Source organism: Vulpes vulpes, chromosome 9, assembly GCF_048418805.1.
Source record: "Vulpes vulpes isolate BD-2025 chromosome 9, VulVul3, whole genome shotgun sequence".
Taxonomy (NCBI): domain Eukaryota; kingdom Metazoa; phylum Chordata; class Mammalia; order Carnivora; family Canidae; genus Vulpes; species Vulpes vulpes.
This window is the reverse complement of record NC_132788.1, coordinates 31944264-31971442: the sequence shown is the minus strand read 5'-3', so window position 1 is coordinate 31971442 and position 27179 is coordinate 31944264. Positions and strand designations below refer to the sequence as shown.

General features: G+C 38.1%; 1 protein-coding gene across 1 annotated transcript in view; it reads right to left on the bottom strand.

The window, feature by feature from the left end:
• LOC112912760 (uncharacterized) overlaps nt 1–27179 on the bottom strand; it is a 163434-nt gene that overhangs the window by 9603 nt on the left and 126652 nt on the right. The window contains exons 31-36 of the mRNA XM_072722106.1: nt 27087–27157; nt 26472–26565; nt 22907–23019; nt 15247–15376; nt 5845–6147; nt 4495–4709 (exon numbers count right to left, since the gene is read on the bottom strand). Of these exons, the coding sequence (XP_072578207.1) occupies nt 4495–4709; nt 5845–6147; nt 15247–15376; nt 22907–23019; nt 26472–26565; nt 27087–27157 (926 nt within the window). The remainder of the gene's footprint in view (nt 1–4494; nt 4710–5844; nt 6148–15246; nt 15377–22906; nt 23020–26471; nt 26566–27086; nt 27158–27179) is intronic.

Below are 27179 nucleotides of genomic sequence, written 5' to 3'. Positions count from 1 at the left end.
TCATGTGGAAACTCTGCTGGCAATACTGAGTAAAACTATTTTGTTATCTATATGCTGACTGATATACTTCTTTTCATGTGAATACAGAGATTTCAGAAAATCTGTTTGAGGAAAGGAAAAAATAGAAGCTAGCACCAGTTTTCCAACTTAGTTTCTCAATGATAAGTTTCTAGAATTAGAAACAAGGAAAAGAAATTTTAACTGTAACTTTGTTTCCTTTCTATGAATTAGGACTAATTTTTCAAACACCTGACTTACCTAGTTATCATTATCTACTTAATTATGAAATATTTGGGAATATTTCAAACTACCGTTGACCTTTGAGCAATACAGTGGTTAGGTGCGCTTACCCCTGTGCAGTCAAAACTCTGTATAATTTCTGATTCTCCCAAAATTTAATTACTGATAGCCTACTGGTGATGGGAAGCCTTACCAATGACACAGTCCATGGACATTACATGTATTATATAATATGTTCTTAAAATAAAGTAAGCTAGAGGAAAAAAAGGTTATTGAGAAAAACATAAGAGAAAATACAGTACAACCCAACAGCCAAGAAAGTCCATGTGTAGGCTAACTAGACCTGCAGCTTCAATTCCATGTTGGTCAAGGATCAAATGTGTATTACAAATATTCCCATCTAGAATGCTCTTACTTACACTTTTCTTATAAAAGGTATCCTCTCATTGAATTCCCAAAATAGGGTCTAAATAAGGTACTAAGTGGTGCCTAGGTGGCTCAGTCACTCAAGTGCCTGCCTTCATTTCCTTAATGCAATTATCTTTTCCCCAAAAGCTCTTTTCCTAAATATTTGCTTCTGTGACCCTGGTTTATTTCCAGGTGAGAATTGAGTTAGATGGTAGAAATAGCTTGAAATCCATTAATAAAGAGAACATATTTGCAATTTTATTTATACTTTTCCATTTATCAAAAACATAGGAAGGTAAGAAAATTATACACATAAAAACAACGTATCAGCAAATTTTAATTCGAAGACTTAGTAATTCGAAGGGTTTTCTCATAACAGTTTGTTTCCAAACTACCAATCATAGAAATCTAAGGTTCCGTTGGGGATACTGTAGGATTGAGGGACAAAAGTCTAGAGCTGTAGTCGCATCTCTCTTTTAGCTACACAGCTCCACTTGCCTCTGTTTTGTATAATACAGTTTAATGCAAACAAAACTAAACAAAAACCAACAAAAAACCCAAAACAAAACAAAAGAAAAAGCAAATTAAGTTCTATTCTTTGAAAAAAATTTTTCCCCAAAGTTATCAAAGTCACTACTTCAGTCAAAGTCCCTAATTTTACATAAGAGACAAGAAGGCCTCAGAAAGATTGCAGTTTGCCTCAGGTCAAAAGACCAAAGAGTTGCAGGCCAGGAATGTGCTTTAGGTCCTCCTGAGCCGAGGGTTTTTATGCCAGTTACTTCATCATCTTCAGGAAAAATACCTACATTTTTAACTATAACTGACTGAAAATGAACACCTAAAAGTTTGTCATGTGGCTCCATAATGTCTAGGCATGAGGCACAAAACAGCTTTCTAATTAAATTATAAATTTTAAAGTCTAAAGTCTAAAGTCTGAAGTCTAATTTAAATTATAAATTTTAAATTACAATGTAAAATTATAAATTTTGAAGTTTTATGAATAAAAATACAGCAATGGAAATGATCTTAACTCCTATTAGGAACAGTTAATAGGCTGCATTTATAAGCACAAATTTTTTAAACCACAAGACATGGAACTTGAAGGAGAAAATCTTTAGTTGAACCAACAAGTTTGAAATGGAGGAAACTCTTCCTGGAAAGAAATATTCTTTTCCTCCAGATAAAACTTGGCTTACCAAAGTCAATCAACAAATGAGTTATCTATGTTGTGGATTATTAAACACAAAACAGATTTCTCTTTACCACCTAGTATGCTCTGTCCAACCTCTCATCATTATGAGAGTTGGTATGTACAAAAGACATGACTAACTTTAATTTAAATCCAGTCAGAAGTTAGAGGTAAACCGTCATTACCCACGTGTGGACTTATCTCTACCTTCCTCACAGCAGGAAGGGAGATTTACCTAACGAGCGAATTGGGGAGAAGGCACTAGGCAGTGCTTATGAGATTCCAAATCTCTTTTTTGAAAAGATGTGCTTGCTCCTGGTAACATGAATTCAGGTCTGCTCTCATCTTCGTGGGATGGGCATCAAACATTTGTTTCCTCCATTTACAACTGCGTGGGGAAGTGCCTAATTTGGGATAAAGAATTGGGAAGCCCGCTGTGGCTACATACCCACCCAAACCACATCCTCCAATCCGTTAGCATGTATTAGTAACAAAGCTACTAGTTTTTATCTCCATCTGCCTGACTCCTGTGCTCTGAACTCCGAAAAAGAAGAACACTGTCATCTGCCACCTACATCTGCCACCTACCCCACCACAGCTCCAATGAGAGAAATGACCAGACAATACTTCAAAAAATGTTTCTTCTTGCTTGACTTTATAACTAACATTCATTGTTCAAAGCAACATATTTTGAAGAGGGAAAAGCTGGAAAGAACAGTTTTAGAAACAAGCAGAGAAAGTCAGACAAAACGAGGAGGCAGAGGAGTATGTTCCAAATGAAAGAACAAGGCCACGAGACAAAACCTCAGAAAAATAACGAAATGAAACAGAGATGAGGAGTCTACCTGATAAAGAGTTCAAAGTAACTGTCACAGAGATGCTCAGCAAACTTGGAAGAATGGACAGATTCAGTGAGAACTTCAACAAAAAGAAAATATATAAAAGAACCAATTAGGGCTGAAGAATACAATAACTGAAATGAAAAATACACCAGACACAATCGACAGCAGATTAAAAGATGTGAAGAACAGATCAGCAATCTGCAAGACAGGGTAGTAAAAATCATCCAATCTGAAAAGCAAAAAGAAGAATTTGAAAAATTAAGATAAAGGGACCTCTGGAACAGCATCAAGTGTAATAAAACTCACATTAGAGAGGTCTCAGAAAAAGAAGAGAGAAAAGGGTGAAGAACTTATTTGAAGAAAGAATACCTAAAAACTTCCCTAACCTGGGGAAGAAAACAGACCTCCAGGCCCAGGAAGCATTGACAGTCCCAAATAAAAGGAACCCAAAGAGTTTCACACCAAGACACATAATAACAAGTCAAAAATTAAAGATAAAAGGAGAATCTTAAAAGCAGGAAAAAAAAAAAAAGAAAAGCAATTAGTTACATAAAAGCGAACCACTACAGGGATATCAGTGGGTTTTTCAGCAGAAATTGTGGCATGCACTCTGGAAAACTGCATGGAGGTTCCTCAAAGACTTAAAAATAGATCTGCCCTACGACCCAGCAATTGCACTACTGGGGATTTATCCCAAAGATACACATGCAGTGAACGCCAGGACACCTGCACCTCGAAGTGTATAGCAGCAATGTCCACAGTAGCCAAACTGTGGAAGGAGTCTCGATGTCCATCGAAAGATGACTGGATAAAGAAGATGTGGTCTATGTATACAACGGAATATTACTCAGCCATTAGAAATGACAAATACCCACCATTTGCTTCAACGTGGATGGAACTGGAGGGTATTATGCTGAGTGAAATGTGTCAATCGGAGAAGGACAAAAACATTATGTGGTCTCATTCATTTGGGGAATATAAAAATTAGTGAAAGGGAATAAAGGGAAAGGAGAGAAAATAAGAGTGAAAATACCAGTGAGTGTGACAAAACATGAGAGACACCTAACTCTGGGAAACGAACAAGGGGTAGTGGAAGGGAAGGTGGGCGGGGGGGGGGGGGGGTTGGGGTGACTGGGTGATGGGCACTGAGGGGGGGCACTTGGCGGGATGAGCACTGGGTGTTATGCTAAATGTTGGCAAATTGAACTCCAATAAAAAAAACTTTTTAAAAAACTTTTAAAGTAGGGTTGGAAAGATGCAGGTATGTGAATCTGCTTTTTCCACTATAAATTTTATGAAGTTTAAATATAGATATGTATTCCCAATGAAAATTTAGTGTCCTAATTGAAATACACCATAATTGTAAAATACATCCTGGATTTCTAAGACTTCGAATGATAAAAATCTGAAATATCTCAGTAATAATTTTATATTGATCACAAGTTGAAAGGATTTTTTTTGATGTATTGTGTTAAATAAAATATATCAACTTTTAAAAAATAATACGCTGTCTAAATTATAAAGTTTTAAACAATTAGTTTGTAAAGACAACAAGCTCGAGTAACTGAAAATATTAACGGGAGAAAGTCATATAAAACCCAAATATAAAAGAAAAAAAGAAAAAGGAGGAGAGAGGCAAACTATCCTGGATGAACATAAAATGGTAAGTTTATTTACAAACGTTATTTTCCAAAACTATACTGTCCAGTTGGCTTTCATTTCCTACTCATCTCATGAACCCATCTCCATAAAAATTATGCTTTAGAGGCAAATTAATAAGCTAAATCTATTTTCATTGATTCTGTTTTAACTTACTTGCTCAGTTCTTCTGCCAATGACATTCGCATTTTTGATTCTTGTAGGTAGAGTTGCCTGTACTTTTCCAATTCAATTTCAAGTTCCTGAGAATTTCTTATTTTGGATTGAAATTCAGATTCCAGTTCTTCGATTCTGAGTGCCATTTGACTTCTTATTGAAGCATCATGACTTTCTCTAAACTGTTCTAACTTTTCTTGGCATGCTGCTTGTGTCTAAAGCAAATTAAAAGCACAGTTTTAAAACACCTAAAACTTGAGTAATTATAGTATATTTCTTTCCTTTAGTTGGGAATCAATGATTCAGAGAGCAATTTTAAATGTGGAAAAAAACCTGAAGTGTAAAATATTTATCATCAATGTCACCTGAATTAAATCTGAATGATAAAGTTTAATCATTCTTATATTAGTACTCATGCAATCTGATACTTCAAAGAACAAGAGAATCATTAAAAATTTTAAAAAGTGCATAATACAACTTGAGAATACCCGTTTCTTGATTTCTGCTCAGAGCATGTTCTCAGTCAGGGGTCCTGAGGCTAAGCCCTGTGTCACACCCAGTATGGAGTCTACCCCAGATTCTTTCTCTCTCTCTCTCTCCCCCCGCCCCCCCGTGCGGATCCCCCTGCTCATGCTCAATAAATAAATAAGGAAATAAATAAATAAATGAAATCCTCAAAAAGAATAACCCAGGAATGGAACATGGAGCCCAATGCAGGGCTTGATTTCACAAACCTGAGACCAAGACCTGAGCTGAGATCAAGAGTCTGCTGCTTAACCAACTGAGCCACCCAGACACTCCATGGTAAAAGTTTTATTTATTTATTTATTTGGGAAAAGTTTTAAATCACAATTTTTTTCTTTTCCTTTTAATAGTCTTGTTTCAGGGAATCCCTGGGTGGCTCAGTGGTTTAGCACCTGCCTGCAGCCCAGGGCACCAGCACTGCCTTCATCCCAGAATGTGATCCTGGAGTCCCGGGATCAGGTCCCACATCAGGCTTCCTGCATGGAGCCTGCTTCTCACTCTGCCTGTGTCTCTGCTTCTCTCTCCCTCTCTCTGTGTATCTCCTGAATACATACATAAAATCTTATTAAAAAAAAATAGTCCTGTTTCATACAAACTGGTCATAAAAATAAAATGATTCTCTCCTGAGAATCATTCTGAAAGATCAGTTAAGTGAGAATAATGATGAAAACTGAAATCTTTGCAGGGAGGAACGAATGGCTCCAGAAATCTGGAGGAACAAACAGATTGCTGTAAAGGAAGCAGAGGAAACATACACAACGCATATAACCAAAGTGTACTTTGTAGTGAAATAAATGAAAGCATATCACAGATCAGTAAATTTACCTGTAAAAATCGATTCACTTCTTTTAATTTTTCTTCTACAATCAGTCTTACTCTCCGGTCAACCTCCTGTTTAATCTCCCATTTATACTTTTCTACTTGACTGCGTTCTACCACACTGACTTCTACATGACTTCTGAGGTTTACTACTTTTTGTTCCAACATTTTTATCATCTGTTTTAGTTTTTCACATTTCCTCTCTGTTGCTTTCATAGATAATAGCTCCTGTTGAAGAACTTGATTTTTTGCATCCAGGTGTAGACATCTTGAAGATTCAGTTTCCAGTCTTGCTCTAAGATCACCAATCTGCATGAATAGAACAATACAGTTTGGAAATGGAGTGAAATTAGTTTAACTCAAAACTATAACCAACATTTTAAAAAACATTTTATTTTTAAGTCTCTGCACTGAACCGTAGGCTCGAATTCGTAACGCCAAGATCAAGAGTAATATGCTCTACTGACTGAGTCAGCCAGGTGCTTCCATTTTAAAATGAATTCATTTGCAATAAAATATAATCTATATTGTAGTAGAGTCTTAGCATGTGGAACCCTGAAGCACTTAGAAAATTAAGAACAAAGTTAAAACCACTAGGAGTTACTTAAAAAGATCTCTGCTATCATTGTCTTTGCCACACAACATTTGTACTTCATTTTATGCTTTTATTTTTTCTATGACTGCTTCAGATGTTTCCTCCATAAAATAACTGTAAGTCACCTCTTAGTGTAAAGTCTCTTATATAGGCAAATTGAATTCAAATAAAATATTAAAAAAGAAAGTCTCTTGCCCCTTCCCCCATCCTAACACACCATAATTTTTCAAAACTATTTATTCATGAGACACATAGAGAGAGGCAGAGATATAGGCAGAGGGACAAACTCCACAGGGAGCCCGATGAAGGACTCGATCCCAAGACCCTAGGATCATGCCCTGAACCAAAGACAGATACTCAAACCACTGAGCCACTCGGGTGTCCCAATGAATACTCCCATTAATTTTTAAGAAGTTTTAGTAATATCATATTGACTTATGTAGGTCTGAACCAATAAATGCTTCCTAAGAGAAGACTCTGAAAATAAGACTCTAATTATTCAATCTATAAATACTGATTTTAATGCCACAAGCCTTTTTCTGAATGACAAATGATTTACATTAATTTGAATTGCATTCCCAGGAGAAATGATTCTCAGAATCCACACCTCTCAGTATAAAAACTTAGTGAGATGAACCATATACTTTTGGACAAAAAACCCCCACCTAATTGAATAGTACTATCTTATAATCCTGTTACTTCCCACAAAACAAGGGAACATACTAAGCACCAAAAACAACCGCCGAAAAACCTGACAGAGTTTCAGTGATGCTGAATTGGGAAGAACTTCTTTCTTCTGGATATGATTGATGAGACAGGGTGAGTGGATGTGGTGGTTTTATAAATTCTTTGACACTTCTCCCATGATAATTCCTCCCCTTAAAATGTGCTGACCTTAGTAACTGGTTTCCAGTGAATAGAGTTCGGCAGAACTGCTGTGCGATTTTTAAGGCTAGGTTAAAGAATGTGATACAGCTTCCATTGACATTCTTCTTCTAGGGAAACCAACCCTTAGAATCTAGCTGCTGTGGGGAAGCTCAGGCCACCTGGTGTGTCTTCATGTAGAAATTTCAGCTGAGACTGACCCAGCTAACGTCCTTGCCAAAAGCCAGCCTCAACAGCCAAACATTTGCATGAACATGATTTTAGATGATTCTAGTCCCCAGCTTCCAGTCATCTCAGCTGACACCAAATGAAGAAGAAATGAGTTGGCCTTACTCAGCTTTGCCTAAACTAAACACTTGTGAACCAAATAAATGCTGTTTTGAGCAACTAGGTTTTGAGGTGGTTTATTATGCCACAATACATAACTGGCACAGATACTGATACTAAACTTGGGGTGCTGCCATTAAGAAATTTAAACCTGAACCTCCTTTGAACACAGAGGTAGGTAGAAACTGAAAGGATGTAGGGAAGAGTAAGAATGAAAACCAAAAGGGCTTCCAACAGACTGTTAATGGAAACCTGATGGCCCTTGAAGAGGCTGACAGCAAAGGTTCCAGGCAAGTGAAGAAAATGACACTAGAGGAAAAGGAACTCGCGCCACAAGCCACTTGAAAGTAAAACGGACACAAAAGATAAACTAAACAAGGTCTATGCAGTATGAAAGACCCGGACTAACTGGGTTCAAATATTTTTTCCACATTTATAGCCTTTCCATATGCTGAATTGTCAAATAATGCTAAAATAAAGAAATGCATTCTGGGGCAAGAGCAAATCCGGGAAAACATGGCCTATGGATGAAGCCAAGATGATAAAACCTTTTGTTAAGACCTCAGAAGGATTTCAGGTATGCCTCAAATTTCTTTAAGGATCTTAAGAGTATGAGCTTCACAGGAGAGCCCAGTTGAAAAGTTTATCTCAAAAAGACCCGGGAGAGTGGCTTTTCTACTGACATAAAATCAATCCATTGATTTTCACAGAAAAACTCAAGAAGTTAAGAAAATTATAGCATCAAAAACACTGTTTGCGAGCTTGGACTAAAAGAGACCTGGATAGCACAGACTGAAAATAGGCCTTAGGGTCTTAGAAGTCCCCACAGGGAAGCAGCAGGCTGAAAACACAGCTGCAAACACAGGTCATTTCTTTAAGGACAGAACCAAGAGCTCAGAGAGGATAGACAGCAAAGAGCCATGGAGAAAAATTTCCATGGTTCAGACTAAGTCTGACTGGAAAACGGACAGCATGCATCAGGCTGCATTTCAAACCTGCTATGGACTAATGTGATTTCCATCTTCTTTCTGAATGGAAGAGTCTTCAGCAAGTTACCAGAATGTTGTGTTTTCAATAGTAGAGAACTGTTCTCTTTAATTCTCAAGTCTTCATTCCTCTTGAGAGAACCTGCACTCAAGGGACTAAAATTTAGACAACATAACCCTGGCACCTTACCCCCCTGCACCTGATTAAGATGGCAAGATCTTGGACTCCCTCCTGAACGCGATGCCATGATAACTGAGATTTCTGGGAGGTACTGGGAGGAGGTGAGTGTATTTTTCATGTGAAAGGAATACAGAACACTGTGGCCGGTGGGTAAATTACACTAAAAATTGTGTTCTTCATGTGTTCGTAGGTGTTCCAGTATTCCATTAAGACAAAACAAAAAGACTGTGGGCTAACCTTAGTGACTTGCTACTAACGAACAGAATATGGTGAATGTGATGTTGTGTGTATTCCAAGGCTAGGCTACGAAAGGCAACACAGCTTCTGCCCTGTTCTGTATCTCACTCAGCCTGCTTACTTAGAATTTAGCCCCTCCTCTTGTGAGGAGGCTCAGGCCACAAAGAGAGTCCAGGTGTGCCAGTGTAAGCATTTTGGCTGCCTGCCCTAACTATAATTGTAGGCAACAGCCAGCATCAACACCACCAGACATGAACTTTTTCTCTTGGTTTTTCCCCATTTAGGAGGACATTACCTGTGCATTTTTTCATATATTCCCTTTATTATGTTGAGGTATGTTCCCTCTTAAACCTACTTTGTGGAGGGTTTTTATCATGCATGGATATTGTACTTCATCAAATGCTTTTCCTACATCTATGGAAATGATGATGATTCTTCTCCTTTCTTTTATTAATAGGGTGCATCACACTGATTGATTGGCAGATACTGAATCACCCGTGTAACCCAGGAATAAATCCCATTTGATCATGGTGGTGATTTTCTTAATGTATTGTTAGATTCAGTTTGCTACTATTTTGTTAAGGATTTTTGCACTAGAAAATTGGCCTGTAATTCTCTTTGTGGTGTCTTTATCTGGTCTTGGTATCAGGGTAATGCTGGCCTCATCAAATGAAATTGGAAGTTTTCCTTCCTCTTCTGTTTTTTGGGACAGTCTGAGAAGAATGCATACTAACTCTTTCTTTAAATGCTTGGTAGAATTTGCCTCTGAAGCCATCTGGTCCTGGACTTATGTTTGTTCCAAGTTTTTGGATGAGTGATTCAATTTCTTGGCTGCTTAGCGTCCTGTTCTACTTTCTTCCTGCTTCAGTTTTGGTAATTTATATGTTTCTAGGAACTTATCCATTTCTTCTAGGTTGTCCAATTTGTTGGAATATATTTTCATAATATTCTCTTATAATTGTTAGGATTTCTGCAGGGTTATTCTCCTCTGTCATTTGTGATTTTATTTGGGTCCTTTCCCTTTTCTTTTTGAGAACTATGGCTAGAGCCTTATCAATTTTATTAAATTTTTCAAAGAACCAGCTACTGTTGATCTGTTCTATTTTTATTTGTGTTTAGTTTCTGTATCATTTATTTCCACTCTAATATTTTTTAAAGATTTATTTGTTGGGGCGGAGGGGGGCAGGGGCAAAGGAAAAGGGAGAGAGAAAGAATCCTCCAGTAGACTGAGGTTGGAGGCTGAAGCAGACCTCAATCCCAGGACCCTAAGAACGTGACCTTAGCCAAAAGCAAGAGTTGGCCAGTTAACCAACTCAGCCACCCAGGACCCCTATTTTTCCTCTAATTTTTATTATCTTCTTCCTTCTGCTGGCTTTAGGTTCATGTGTTGTTCTTTTTCTAGCTTCTTTAGGTGTAAGGTTAGGTTGTTTGGAGATTTTTTTTTTTTTTTTTTTTTTTTTGCTTCTTGAGGTAGGCCTGTATTGCTATATATACTTTCCTCTTAGAACCACTTTGGCTGCATCTCAAAGGTTTTGGACAATTGTGTTTTCATTTTCATTTGTTTCCATGTATTTTGAAATTTCTTCATTTATTTCCTGGTTGGCCCACACATTGAATAGTAGGATGTTATTTCACCTCCATGTATTTGTGGTCTTTTCGGACGGTTTTTTTTTTGTAGTCCACTTATAGTTTCATAGTATTGTGGTCAGGAAAGGTGCATGGTAGGACTTCAACCTTTTTGTACTTCCTAAGTCCTGTTTTGTGGCCTAATATATGATCTAGTCTAGAGAATATTCCAGATCTGTATTCTAATTTCATTTATTGCACTCTTCATCTCCGTTTCTTTTTTAACTCTTTTATCTCTGTTGTAAGGGTCTCACTGATGTCTTCCACCATTCTTTACTCAAGTCCACTGAACATCCTTAGGGTCACTGCTTTAAATCCTCCACCAGGCACGTTACTTCTATCTCTCTCACTTAGATCTCTGGCCCTGTGGCATTATCCTGTTCTTTCGTTTGAGATAAATTCCTCTGTCTTCTCATTTTGTCTAGGTCTCTGCCAGTTTCTCTGGGTTAGAAAAGCCAGTTATGTCACTTGTTCCTGAAAGTAATGGACCACTGAAAATGGTCCCGTAGTGCCCAGGGCCTGGTGCTTCAGGGAGGGTCTCCAGGGTGTGCGGCATGCACTGTGCTACTTGGTTCTGGCTCCTCTATCCCTCAGGCCAGTCATCTGAGAGATAGGCTCTCAGTATCTGCTGCGGGCAGTGTTTGGTACTTGGCCTGAATCTAGCAGGTTTTAACTAGCTTGCGAAATGAGACCTGTCACACTCCACTGGAACTGAGACCCTGCAAAACTCTGGTCGGGACACATGGTGTCAGGCAGGGGTTTGTACTGGTCTTCTGGGGGAAGGGCTTGCTGTGCTGGAACCTAGGCAGGCATGATCGAAAAGGGCAGTTCCCCTGGAGTACAAACGGGTGGTGGTTGGTGTAAGCAAGTTAGGCAGCTGGTGTCAGGTGGCACTGATTCCCACAGGTGGCTCTGTGTTTGTGCAGGGCCAGGGGAGGGAAATGCCACCAGCCAGCTATGCTGTGTGCCTCTCTCCAAGCATAGTGCCCTACAGATTCTACCCCCACCAAGCCCAATAACCTTTAAAATTCCAGGCTTTAAGCCCCCCATATTTGCAAGAACTGAGGAAATTCAGCCACTCTCCTTTTCCAAGCCAGTGGCTATGTGCATTCCCAGGTGTTCTTCTCTCCTGCCCTTCCCTGGGGCCACTACTCCCTCCCATCTGCTGCACATAGGATCTCTTTCTCTTCTAAACTATGTCTCTGTACTTCCGACTTTCTCCAAAGTGGCCTCTTCTCTCTCTTTAGTTGAGGCCTTTGTTCTGTCAGTAGTTAGGTAGATTTCTGGGGTATGTAGGATGAGTTGATAGGTATCTAGTTGTATTAGTGGGACGAGGTGAGTCTAGGCTCCTCCTACCCTGCCACCATCTTCCTTTCTCTAAGACGTTTTTCTAAAGAATCCCTTCTATTACAAATTATTAATACTAGGCAAGAACTCCTCTTTTAAATTTGCCCTCAAGTTACGGGAGAAAAAAGACTGGCAAGCAGAGAGACATATAATTTGAAGCATAACAGCTGAACAACTAGTAAAAGTTTAATAAGCAAAATGGAACCTTTTATCTGATTTCAATTAACTGCAATTCTAAAAGAAAGAGGCAGCACTGAGTGCTTTTAAATCAATAATCTTCATTCTCCCTTCATCAGTGATGAAATAAGGAGAACATTATGGAATAATTTCTAATCTTTTCGCTAGCAAAACAAATGTATTGTCCTTTGGCACACTTAAATGTAATTTCTCTTTTATCTTACTGCAAGCTTATTTCTCAGGGGAGGTAAGTAAGACTATCTCATCTTTATATATCGTACTAGAATGCTTCCCCATATCATACAGGTTCACTTTGAAAATTTTTTTGTGATTCAAATTGCTCGCCTACTATTGGTCTCTGATAATTTGATTATTTTAAAAAACATTTAATTTATTTATTCATGAGAGACACAGAGACAGACAGAGGCAGAGACACAGGCAGCGAGAGAAGCAGGCTCCATGAATGGAGCCTGACGTGGGACTCAATCCTGGGTCTCCAGGATCACGCCCTGGGCTGAAGGCAGCACTAAACCACTGAAGCACCCGGGCTTCCCTGATAATTCAATTAAATGCAACAGGATATTTTACAGGTGTATTCTTGACATAATGTAATGAAATGTTTATTCCATTAATTATGTATTGACCTATCAAAGTACAGCTATGCATATCTTTCTATTTCAGTAAAAGAAGATGGATACAGGCAACTGTGTTTTTCAAGAATGCAGGATCTGTGCCAAGAACAGGATCAGCGCCAGTGTTGTATGCACAAGAACCAGGTCAAAAGAGTATCTAATTGTGAACTTTAAGATGATGGATTAGCAAGACTTCCAAACAGGAAGGCTGATAGCCCAGAGTTAATCTTTTATATCCTAGAGGGTGAAATCTATGGATGGGTCTATGCATTATAACAAGGTAATAAAACACAACGAAGTAAATAGTAGACAGTGGATCCTACAACCAAGATTTGATGGAAATGGATGGGGGAGGCACTGAGTGAGACACTACCGGTATTACTGGAGGAGAGAAACGGGACTCTATCTTTCTGAGCCTGGCTTCTCATTGTGTCAGGTAGTCAGCAAGGCATAAGCTGGCAAAAGGCTCCTTCAAAAAGTATAAGTCTTTACAGGAGTAAAGTTAGGTCCTACTACATTGACTTTTTATTATTACATAAATGAGTAGTAATTTGCAAGAGGACTAGGAAAGCATTCTCATAAAATTTGATTTGGTAGTGGCGTAAGGATAGACATATATAGGTCAATGTATTAGAATTGAGAATCTAAAAATAAACTCTCAAATTACGGTGGATTGATTTTCAACAAGGGTGTCGAGACAATTAAATGGATTAAGAATAGTCTTTTTAACAAATGGTACTGAGACAAATGGATATCCACACACAAAGTGAAAAAAATTAGATCTCTACCTCATAACATATGTACAAACTTAACATGAAATATTAAGAACTAAAATTATAAAACTCAGAAAAAACAGGTGTGTATGTTTGTGATTGCTTTTGGCAAAAGTTTCTTAAATATGGCATCAAAAGACAGAAACAGATTAAGTATTTCATCAAAATTTAAAAAATAAAAACTTCTATGCTTCAAATGTAAGCATCAAGAAAAAGTGAAAAGGCAAGGTGATGAATAAAATATTTGAAAATCATATCCCTGATAAGGGGTCTGTAGTTAGGATATAGATAGAACTCTTACAATAATGAAAAGATAATCCAATATAAAAATGGGCAAAAGAAAGGATTAGTTCTTTAAGCAAGATATAGAAATGAATAATGACCACATATAAAGGTGAGATGCTCAACATCACCAGTTCCAAGAAATATGCAAATTAAAACCACGAGACAGATGGAACTCAACAAGTGTATTGTGCTAAGTGAAATAAGTCAGAGAAAGACAAATACCATATGATTTCACTCCTATGTGGGATTAAAAAACAAAACAAAACAAAACAACAGATGAACATAGGGGAAGGGGGCAAAAAAGGAGAGAAAGAGAAGCAAACCGTAGGAGACTCTCAACCATAGAGAATAAACTAAGTGTTGCTGTTCAGGTGGGGGGGGGGGGTGGCTAGAAGAGTGATGGGTATTAAGGAAGGCACTTGTACTGATGAGCACCGGGTATTTAAGTGAGGAATCACTAAATTCTACTCCTGACACCAATATTACATATGTCAACTAACGAGAATTCAAATAAAAATTTGAAACAAATGAAAATACCCCTACAACATGTCATTTTACACCCAATAGGATAGGTATAACAAAAACAACAGATAATGACAAACATTGACAAGAATCAGGGAAAATGAGAATCCTCAAACACTGGTGACGTAAATGTAAAATGGTGCAGCCAGTTTGGAAAATAGTCTGGCAGTTCCTCAAAAGGTTTAAACCAAAAATGTTAAAGGTCCTTTAACATATGAACTAACAATTCCATTTATAAGTATATACCCAAGAGAAACGAAATGTTCACGCAAAAGCTTGTACATGTGTATTCACAGCAGCATTATTAACAATAGCCAAAAAGTGTAACAGCCCCAACGTCCACCAAATGATAAATACATAAATAAAATGTGGGCTGTCCGTACGGTGGGATAGTATTCAGAAATAAAAAAATAATGAAGTTCTGACACATGGCACAAAATAAATCTAAAAACATGCTAAACCAAAGAAGGCAGTCACAAAGGATAAAATATTTGGTGATTCCATTGAGATGACATGTCCAAAATCAGCAGCAAATCGATAGAGACAGAGAGGAGAATAGTGACTACCTATGGCTAAGAAGAATAGGGAGGGGGAAACTAGCATGAGGTGACAGTTAAAGGGTATAGGGTTTATTTTTACAGTTATGAAATGTTCTAATATGGATTGTGGTGGTCTTTGAATATGCATCTTATGTTCATTATATCTCAATAAAGTTATTACCAAAAATATATATCAAGTATGTAAGATTAATAGAAAAATCTGTATTTTACTGCTCAAAGCACAGAGGAATTTATTTCCCAATGATTTTAGAGTCCCAAAACTAATTAAAAATTACCTTCTCTTTTAGCATATTAATCTGAATATCCATTTCCGTTTGACTGGTTTTTATATCTCCACAGAAAGGAGGCTCTCCATTTTCATATTTACTTAACATCCTTCTTATCATGTTTAAGAGGTTCTTAAGTCTGCAGAAGGTATAGAATGAGTAAGTCAGGTCCTTTAAGAAGAAATATTTAATACTTACTTAAATAGATAATATGTTCTATCATATAAACAAATCTATAATTATGATATCTCATTTGTTCCAATCTCACATTGTTTGAGAGAATACCAACTAAATTATATTGCTAAGTAAACAAATATGAAAAAGATTTTTTGACACATACGGCAGTTAAAGAGTTAACAGGGTAACTATATTAAGAGTTCTTGTTAGTTATTATTAATATCTATTTTCAGTATGTGAATATAAAAATTAATCTATTATTAGGTAGTAGAGACTAGTAATCCACGGTGAGGAAGAAAAGCATCCCCATCTATTAATGTTTTAAAAAGACGCAAAAATACATTTTGGTACCCACCTACCTCAGTCTACAAGCAGAAAAGAAAATACAGACAAAAAAACACCAAAGGAGAGCATTCAAAACAGAAAGAGAAACAGGAAAGAAAAATATATAAAGTTTGAGTTCATAGGAAGAAGGAAGAGGCAGAGCTTCAGAAGAAAGGAAATCAGCAGAGAGATAATGTATGATGATGGCCTAGGAGACTGTTTTAAACAAAACTCTAATACCTTGGCTAGCACACTCTTAGGAAAGTGAAGGATGCAAAACAATGCAGAGAAACAAAGTTAAATGACAGAAAAGTTTTGACCAATCAGAGCAAAACTTAAATACTCAGCAAATAAGCAGAAAGGAAGCCAGGTGGGAGCTTCAGAGACATCGGAAAGACTTTTTTAAAAATCTGAGTAGCGAAATTGTTCATTTTATTCTTCATTAAGTCAGACATTTATTTTTGTATGAATGATATATTTCATAACTAGAAAATGCAGGAAGAAAATGAAAGCCACTTGATTCAGAGATGGCAGAGCAAGAGGAGAACATTGTTTTGTCTTATCCCAGAAAGTCAGCCAGAGAGCTTTCAAATCATTCTGAACACCTGTGAAATCAACCAGCAATCTAAGGAAAGAATTGCAGCATTTCTACAAATACAAAAGTGACCACTTTCTGCAAGTCTTTTTTAACTTTCACCTTCAGAGCTACATTCTATTCTTTCACCGTATTTAATTTTATATCTATAAACATGTAAGTCCTGCTTGTTTTTCCTTTGGGATATATTTCTCTAACAAACAGACCAAAATATACTTAGGATATGGTATATTGCTCAGTTCTGTTCAACTGCCTGATAATATCCTTTTTATATTTTGACTTTTAATTTCCATTTTTACACTTACATTCTTGCCTTTCGTTGTATTTAATTTTATTTTTGTGTATATACAAGGTTGCCTCTTAACCATTTGGGGATGCAATTTCCTATCAAACAGACCAAAATACACATAGGATCCAGTGTACTGCTCTGCTCAGCTCTCTAGTTCTATTTTCACCTTTTAAATCCTTTTTGGTTTCGGGTCGCTTCTGATTTGTTTAGCATTTATTTCTCTGGGGTCATTCTCGATATTTTTCTATTCTGTTCTCTCACTCATCTCTTCTTCTCGGGACAGAATGACAAGATGGAAAAACTCACCGCCACAAAGAGAACGAGAGGTAGTGCTGACTGCCCGGAACCTAATCAGCATGGATATAAGTAGGAGGCTGGAGCGAGAGTTCAGAACAATGACCATCAAGATGATAGCGGGGCTTAAAAAACACACAGAGGACACTAGAGAATGCCTTTCTGGAGAAACAAAACAACTGATACCTAATCAAGTTGAGCTAAAAAAGGCTAATCTTAGTGAGATGCAATAAAAAATGAAGGTTCTAAGTGCTAGGATAAATGGGGCATAGCAGAGAAGTAGTGATATAGAAGACAAAATGATGGAGAATAAAGAAGCTGAGGAAAAGCGAGAGAAACAACCACTGGACTATGACAGGAGGATTTGAGAGATGAGTCGGTCCACACAGCAAAACAATGTTAGAATAATGGGGATCCCAGAGGAAGAGGGGAAGGAGGGGGCAGAAGCCATATTTGAGCAAATTATAGCAGAGATCTTCCCTCATCTGGGGAAAGATACAGGCACTCAAGTGCCAGGAGGCACAGAGAACCTTCCTCAAAATCAATAAAAAAACAGGTCAACATATCTCAACATATAATAGCAAAGCTTGCAAATTTCAGACACAAAGAGAAAATCCTGAAAGCAGCTTGGAACAAGAGGCCCTGAACCAAGAAGGAGAGAAATACTCGGCTGGCAGCAGATCTATCCAAAGAGACCTAGCAGGCCAGAGAGAGCTGGCCTGATATACTCAGGGTGCTCAATGAGAAGAATCTACAGCCAAGAATTTTATCCAGCAAGGCTCTCATTCAAAATAGAAGGGGAGATAAAAAGCTTCCAGGACAAACAGAAACTAAAAGAATTTGTGATCACTAAACCAGCCCTGCAGGAAGTGGTAAAGGGGAACCTTTAAGCAAACAGAGAGCCCAAAAGTAACACAGACCAGAAAGGAACAGACACAGTACACCCAAACACGGACTTTACACGTAATACACTGGCACTACATTCATATCTTTCCATCGTTACTCTGAATGTAAATAAGCCAAATGCCCCAGTCAAAACACACAGGGTATCACAGTGGATTACCAAAAAAAAAAAAAGCAAGATCCATCGATATGCTATCTGCAAGAGACTCATTTTAGACACAAAGACAACTCCAGATTGAAGGTGAGGGGGTGGAAAACCATTTATCATATTAAAGGACATTAAAAAAAACTGGAGTGGCAATCTTGATATCGGACAAGTTGGATTTTAAACCAAAGACTGCATTAAGAGATGAAGAAACACACTGTGCCATAATTAAAGGGTCTATCCAAAGAGAAAATTGAACAATTATAAGATTTAATGCCTCTTAAGTGGGAGCAGCCAACTACATAAACCAATTTTCTGTTAAGATTCATTTAGTTATTTGACAGAGAGAACAGAAGCAGGGGCAGCAGGAGAGGGAGCAGCAGACTCCCCACTGAACAGGGAGCCTGATCAGGGCTTGATCCCAGGACCCTGAGATCATGACCTGACCGAAGGCAAGGGCTTAACCGACTGAGCCACCCAGGCCACCTTATAAACCAATTAATAGCAAAATTAAAGGAACACATTGATAGTCATACAATAATAGTAGGCACTTTAACACACCACTCACTGTAACGGCCAGATCATCCAAGCAGAAGATCCACGAGGGCACAAGGGCTTTGAATGACACACTGCACAAAATGGACTTCACAGATATCTTCAGAGCATTCCATCCCACGGCAACAGAATACACATTCTTCTCGGATGCACATGGAACATGTTCCACACTAGATCATGTACTGGGTCCTAAGTGAGGTCTCAACTGATACCAAAACGTTGGGATCCTTCCCTGCATACTTTCAGACCACAATGCTTTGAAACTGGAACTTGATCACATGAGGAAATTTGGAAAGAATTCAAATACACGGAGGTTAAAGAATCAAACCAGGGAATTAAAGCACAATTTTAAAAACCTCATAGAAACAAACGAAAACGGAAACACAACTGCTCAAAACATCTGGGATGCAGCAAAGGTCATCGAAGTATATATGGGAAGAGGGAAGTATATAGCAATACAAGCCTTTCTCAAGAAACGAGAAAGGTCCTAAAGTACACAACCTAACCTTACACCTAAAGGAGCTGGAAAAGAACAGAAGATTAAAGCCTAAAACCAGCAGGAGAAGATCTTCATAAAGATCAGAGCAGAAATCAATGAAGTAGAAACCAAAGGAACAGTAGAACAGATCGATCAATGAAATCAGAAGCTGGTTCTTTGACAGAATTAATGAGATCGATAAACCGCTGGCCAGACTTTTCAAAAAGAGAACGGACCCAAAGAAATAAGATGGTGAATGAAAGAAGACAGATCACGACCAGCACCAGAGGAATAGAAACAACTATAAGAACACATTCTGAGCAACTACATGCCAACAAACTAGGCAATCTGGAAGAAATGGATCCCTTCCTATCAAAACTGAAACAGGAAGACACAGAAAACTTGAACAGACCCATAACCAGCAAGGAAATGGAAGCAGTCACCAAAAATCTGCCAACAAACAAGAGTCCAGGACCGGGTGGCTTCCCAGGAGAACTCTACCACACATTCCAGGAAGAATTCACCTATTCTTCTGAAGCAGTTTATAAACAATAGAAATGGAAGGGAAACTTTCCAACTCTCTCTGTGAGGCCAGCATTACCCTGATCCCCAAACCAGACCAAGACCCCACCCAAAAGGAGAATTAAGGTCCAATATCCCTGATGAACATGGATGCCAAAATTCTCACCAAGACCCTAGCTGGGAGGATTCAACAACACATTAAAGGATTATTCACCATGTCCAAGTGGGATTTATGCCTGGGCTGTGAGGGTCATTCAACATCTGCAGATGAATCAATGTGATACACTACAGTAATCAAAGAAAGGACAAGAACCACAGGATCCTCTTAGCAGATGGCAGAAAAAGCACTTGACAAAGCGCAGCATCCTTTCTTGATCAATACTCTTCGCAGTGCAGGGAGGGAGGGAACATATCTCAAAATCATAAAAGCCATCTACGAACAGCCCACGCCCAGTCTCATTCTTAATGGGGAAGAACTGAGAGCTTTGCCGCTAAGGTCAGGAACACGACAGGGAGGTCCACTCTCACCCGTGTTGTTCGACATAGCCTCAGCAATTAGACAACAAAAAGAAATAAAAAGGCATCTGAATCAAGAAAGAAGTCAAACCCTCACTTTTTGCAGAGGACATGATATCGTATGTGGAAAACCCCAAAGACTCCACCCCAACATTGCTAGGACTCATAGAGGAATTGCGCAAAGCAGCAGGATATGAAATGCATGCACAGAAATCAGTGGCATTTCTATACACTAACAATGAGACGGAAGAAAGAGAAACTGAGGAGTCCTTCCATGTACCGTTGCACTAAACAGTGTAAGATACCTCGGAATAAACCTACGCAAAGAGACAAGGATCTGCACTCTGCAGACGATAGGACATTCTGGAAAGAAATTGAGAAAGACATAAAGAACTGAAATCATTCCATGTTCGTGAATTGGAAGAACAAATATTGTTAAGATGTCTATGCTAGCTTGAGCAATCTCTACATTCAATGCAACCAACTTCTTTTCTTCTTCTTCTTCTTTTTCTTAAAGAGTTTTAATTTATTTATTCATTAGAAACACACACACACACAGAGGCAGAGACACATGTAGAGGGAGAAGCAGGCTCCATGCAGGGAGCCCAACGTGGCACTCGATTCTGGGTCTCCAGGATCACGCCCTGGGCTGAAGGCAGCGCTATACCGCTGAGCCACCTGGGCTGCCCCCAACTTCTTTTCACACAGCTGGAGTAAATAATACTAAAATTTGTTTGGAACCTTAGAAGACCCCGAAGAGCCAAAGCTATGCTGAAAAAGGTAGCCAAAGCTGGTGGCATTACAAGCCGGTCTTCAAGCTCTATTGCAATGCTGTGATCAACAGGACAGTATGGTCCTGGCACAAGAGCAGGCATGTCAATCAGTAGACTAGAAGACAAAACCCAGAAGTGGACCTGGACCCTCAACTCTATGGTCCACTCATCTTCAACAATACTCAAAAGAATATCTAATGGAGAGAATACAGTCTCTTCCACAAATGGCATGGGAAACTCAGACCACCATATGTAGAAGAATAAAACTGGACCATTTTCTTACACCGTACACAAAAATAGACTCAAAATGGATGAAACACCCAAAGGTGAGACAGGAATCCATCAAAATCCTAGAGGAGAACACAGCCAGCAACCTCTGTGACCTCGGCTGCAGCAACTTCTTGCTAGACATGTCACCAGATGCCAAAATGACCTACTGGGACTTCATCAAGATAAAACGCTTTTGCACAGCAAGGAAACAGTTGACAAAACCAAAAGACAACTGACAGGATGGGAGAAGGTATTTGCAAATGCCTTATCAGATAAATGGCTGGTATGCAGTCTATAAAGAGCTAATCAAAGTCAACACCCAAAGAAAGATAATCCAATGAAGAAGTGGGCAGAAGAAATGAAAGGACATGTCTCCAAAGAAGACATACAGATGGCCAACAGACATAGGAAAACATGCTCAACATCAGTTGGCATCAGAGAAACACAAGTCAAAAATCACATTGAGTTTTTTTCCCTCACGCCTTTCATAATGGCTAAAATTAGTAGGTCTGGAAATGACAGATGTTGGCAGGAATGCAGAGAAAGGGGGATCCTCTTATGATGTTGGTGGGAATGCAACCTGGTGCAGCCACTCTGCAAATCAGTACCAGAGGTTCCTCAAAGAGTTGAAAAAGGAGCTACCTATGTAAAACCCAGCAATTGCGCTAGAAGGTATGAATCCCAAAGATCATTTTGATCGGCATCCAAAGGGGCACCTGCACCTGTATGTTTATAGCAGTAATATCCTCAATAGCCAAACTAGGAGATCCAATGTTCTTTGAAAGAGGTATGTATAAAGAAGACGTGATATAAATAATCCTATTTATTTATTAGATAGAGAGCGAGGGAGGGGGAGAGAGAACAGAATATTACTCAGCCAATAAACAATGAAATCTTGGGACCCCTGGGTGGCTCAGTGGCTGAGAGTTGGCCTTTGGCTCAGGGCATGATCCCGGGATCAAGTTCCACATCGGGCTCTCTGCACTGAGCCTGCTTCTCCTCCCTCTTGCCTATGTCTCTACCTCTCTATCTCTCACTGTGTGTGTGTGTGTGTGTGTGTTGTGTGCCCCTCATGAATAAATAAATAATATTTATAAAAAAGAAAAATGAAATCTGCCATTTGCAATGATGTGATGGAACGAGAGGGATAATGTTAAGCAAAATATGTCAACTGGAGAAAGAAAATTATCATATGATTTCACTCGTATGTGGAATTTAAGAAACAAAACAGTAGCATAGGGGAAGGGAAGGAAAAGTAAAACAAGACGAAATCAGAAAGGGACACAAACCATAACTCAGTACTAGAAAACAAACTGGGTTGCTGGAGGGGAAGGGATTGTGGGGGATGGGGTAACTGGCTGATGGGTATTAAGGAGGGCACGTGATGGCATGAGCACTGGGTGTTACATAAGAGTGATGAATCACTGAACTCGATCTCTGAAACTAATATTACACTATAAGTTAATTTTTTGAATTTCAAGTAAATAATATAAATAAAAAGAAATACATGCGAAACCAGGTAACTTTTGATGTTGTTACATAATGACACAGATAAGTTTTTAGAGATTAGGATATCTGCTCTAAGAAAAGAACACTATTAAAAGGAAAGATTACCTAAGAACAAAGATATCTTGCAGACTTAATTCAAGGTGGACAATGAAAAGCGCAGTTGACAACATATGTCAAAGGTATTGTTGTTATTATTTAAGGAATCACTGAAGAGTAAATGTAGTATTCTGGCAAGAATTTCTATTTAGGGTTTTATAAAGTACAATTACAGGTAAATTAGTTAATTAATGGTTAAAGTGATGTGAAATATTAGTCTTACCCAGTATTCTCTTTTTCTAATTCCTCATTTTTCTTCACTTCTTGATCCAACCTGAACTGCAAAGACTGTTTCAACTCCATACATTTCTTTAGGCTTTCCTTTTCATCACCACACTTTGGAAACAATTTTTTAAGAACATTAGTTTCAAAAATCGAAAGACTCCTTCTTCTTTTATAAAATGCTATTTCTCATGAATCCATAAGTAATATGTGTTTAGACAGGTTTATAAAATACATATAAAATGTAGATTATGAGCCAAATGACAATGACAAGAAATCTCAAAACTAAAGGATGTTTGTTAAAACAGCTTCAACTGAGTTTATATTTTCATCATTTTTGTTTCTAGAATTTAAATTGCCAACATTTACTTGGGAAATACAGAGGGTTTTAATCCACATTAATACAAGCATTAATGAAAAAAATCTTTAAAGTGGCTATACTTACTTTTGAGTTTCTAGAGATGTCCTAGAAGCAGTTTCACCAACATCTTAAGATACTCGGAGTTTTGTGAGATCACACCTTATTAAGATAGTCTCTGAAAAATTCCCATACTGTCCCCATTAAAATTTTGATGATCATCTGACTTTAGGATGAGATACTCTCCTTCTCTGCAAGATTTCAATTTCTTCTTTTCTATTAACCACTTTTCTCTCTAAATAAAATTTAGGCCTCCCAATATTATATAAAAACATTTCCTTACTCTTGCAGCATTTTCGATCATCTTGCTTTTCCCCTTTCACTGGACTCGAACATTCTTTAATGTGTCATCTCAGCCACAGATTCATCGTTTCATTGCTTCTTTTACACTAAAATCTGACTTTGAATCCTGGAATTCCACTAAAAAATTTTGACGATCATCAAGGATCTTTTTTTTACAAGTCCTGATCCTGCTTTACTTCTCAGCAGCAGCTGAAAACAATGACCACATCTTCCCTCTGCTCTTCTAATCCCATTTCATTTCTAAATTTTCTAAATGACAGCAAATGCTGACATTCAGTCCTTGGACCCTTGCTATTCCTATTTTTCACATCCTCTTAGAGTTCTCCAAATCCCAAGGCTTCAAAACCAGATGCTGTACTCTACATTTTCAGCCTTGACCCATTTACTGAGGTCATGTATATGCTTCCATCTTCCTTCTAGTTCTTCACAGACAATATTTTCAACCACACATTCAGTACCTGTTACCTGACGTGCATTACCTTTCTAGTTAGCTAATCTGTTATTTTTATATTTTTTAATTTATGTATTTGAGAGAGAGAGCACGAATGGGGAGAGGAGCAGAGACAGAGGGAGAAGCAGACTCCCTGCTGCGGAGGGAGCCTGATGCAGGAGTCGATTCTGGGACCCTGAGATGATGACCTGAGGCAAAGGTAGATGTTTAACCCACTAAGCCACACAGGCGCCTCACACAACTAACCTTGTACACTTTATCTTGACTCTTTTTGGCATTACTTTGAGTGTATTATTTTTTAAAGATTTTATTTATTCATTTATTCATGAGAGGTACAGAGGGAGAGGGTAGGAGGGGGGAGAGGCAGAGAGAGAGAGAGAGGCAAAGCGACAGGTAGAGGGAGAAGCAGGCTCCATGCAGGGAGCCTCATGGAGGATTCAATCCCAGGACTCCAGGATCATGCCCTGAGCTGAAGGCAGACGCTTAATGCAGGAGCCACCCGGGCGTCCCGAGTATATTATTTTTTAATCTTGGGGGGGGGGCACCCTTACCCTCAGGATGCTGACCCACTGTACTTTGAGTATTTTGTTCAGAGGCTTAAGTCAGCTAGAGTTAACTCTCCTTCCCAATCCAGGTTTCTTCACCTCAAAATGGTGTCCATGAAATATCTTAACACAGACATAGTCTCTGTCCTGGGGATTCATGAGGTGAGAAACTTCTAGAGAAATTTGGGCTATGAATTAAGTTGCTGGAAAGCTATTTAAGTTTTTATTTTATAGGGTAAGCTTAAAGTGGCTAATAATTTTATACCATAACCCTAATTCATTTCTGTAGGAATCTACAGAATATCTATGGATATTCTTACAAACTCTGTAATATGTGATGGCTTCCCTAATAGATTCCTGTGTGATATTGTAGGGGGACAACTCATGGCACTCTCAGTCAGCGACAAGACTCCTTATCAACATGTTGTCAAGTTAACTGCATGAAAAGTACAGCAAAACAACTTGAGCAGTTTATATGAAGTCAGGAAAAAAAGTTTTTTTCGATGTTTCTTTGGCCACAGAAAGGACCAGTCAACAGAATGTGCTAGTTCCCCCGATAGGTACGATCGTTTAATGAAATTTGCATGTACCTAACTTTTGTCACTGAAAGAAACTAGTTGTAGGTCCATCTACCTCATAGTTCCAACTTAGAAGTCCCAAAGCAATCTTCTCATCTTAAATCATTGGTAGCCACTAGGTATGAATGGCACGATAATCCTATACTGCTTGCACGATAATCCTATACTGCTTGTAAATGGTTATATAGTTTTCACTACCCATCAATAAACTGGAGTCCTGGATTGCACATTAATCTTTTCTGAGACTGGACTGTTAAATCTCTGAAAGTATGATTAACAGAAAAACATTCGTTTCTGAACTTGCTCTGAATGCTGCGAGCACTAGGCAACTCTACAAGGCCCTGACCGAGCAGTCATTTCTACTTTTTCACTGGCATCTCTTTTTCTTTACAAAATCCAACAAGGAGAAAACTACATCCCTTTGAGAAAAATGTTTGCATAATTACCTAGTAGTCATTCTACTTTTTTCTAAGATTTTATTTATTTATTTATGAGAGACACACAAACACACACACACATACACACACACACAGAGGCAGAGACACATGCAGAGGAGGAGCAGGCTCCATGCAGGGAGCCCCATGTGGGACTCAATCCGGGGACTGCAGGATCATGCCCTGGGCCCAAGGCAGCCACCAAACCACTGAGCCACCCAGGGATCCCCCTCGTAGTCATTCTTAATGAAGACAACACATTACCAATTTGTAATTACAAATCACTACAAATTATTAGTAGTGTAATTTTCTCAAAATCTCAGTGAAGGGTTTAGATTACAAGAGACAGTCAGCATTCAAGATCAAATTATTACTCAAAGTTTGGGGAATTTTAAACATATTGAAAAATATTAGCAGGGACTCAGACATTAGTATACCAATATTCATAGCAGCATTACCAACAATAGCTAAGAGGTAGAAAAACCCAAACGATCACTGACAGATACACAAAATGTATAAATATATATATTTATAATATATAATATAATATAAAATTATAATATATAAATGTATTTATAAATATATAAATATATAAAATACTGCTTGCTAGGCTATCACAATCCTTTTTATTAAAATCTTACTACAAAAATGATTAATTTATGCATTCAGTCAACTTTATCTATAAAGAGAAATTATACCGAGTAGTTAAAGAGCAACCATATGGATAAATATTTTTATGAGTGAGAATTTTCATATTATCCAAAATGTTCTTATATACTACTACGAGAGATATAAAAATTCCTTCTCCTTAGGACAGAAATTAAGAGACTGACTTACCGAACTTGTACTTAACAGGTCTTTCTGAAGCTGTTCAATTTCGCCTGCTTGCTCCTTGATTGTAACTTTTAACTTGGCATTTTCAACTTCAAGCCTAAAATGCATATTTTAAAATATTTATTTCTCAGACACAAATTTTAAACATTCCACATAATTTCTAATCAAACATCTAAAGGTCTTGCATAAATTCTTAAAAATTTAAAAAGTAGATTTGGCAATTGTGCCATTTTTCTGGTTGTGTTTTGGGGTTAATGTACAAAATTTAAAGATCCTAAGCAAAAATTATGCATTTCAAAATCCCACAAAGCTGATATTTTTACCCAGCTAAACAATGATATATTTATCATAATGGATATATTTCTCATACTATACTACTACTTATCTGCTTTACAAATACTCAAGTTATTTTCTGTGCTGCTTTCAATTGTACTGTTGCGGAACGCCTGGGTGGCTCAGTGGTTGAGCGTCTCCCTGTGGATCAAGGCATGATTCTGGAGTCCCAGAATCGAGTTCTGCATCAGGCTTCCTGTAGGGAGGCTGCTTCTCCCTCTGCCTATGTCTCTGCCTCTCTCTGTGTCTCTCATGAATAAATAAAATCTTTAAAAAAAATTGTACTTTTTCTCGTGGTCTAGTGACTTCTCAATACATCTTACAATCTTGGTATGTTGATCCTCTGCTTCTTGTACCTAAAATAGAAAAGAAATACTT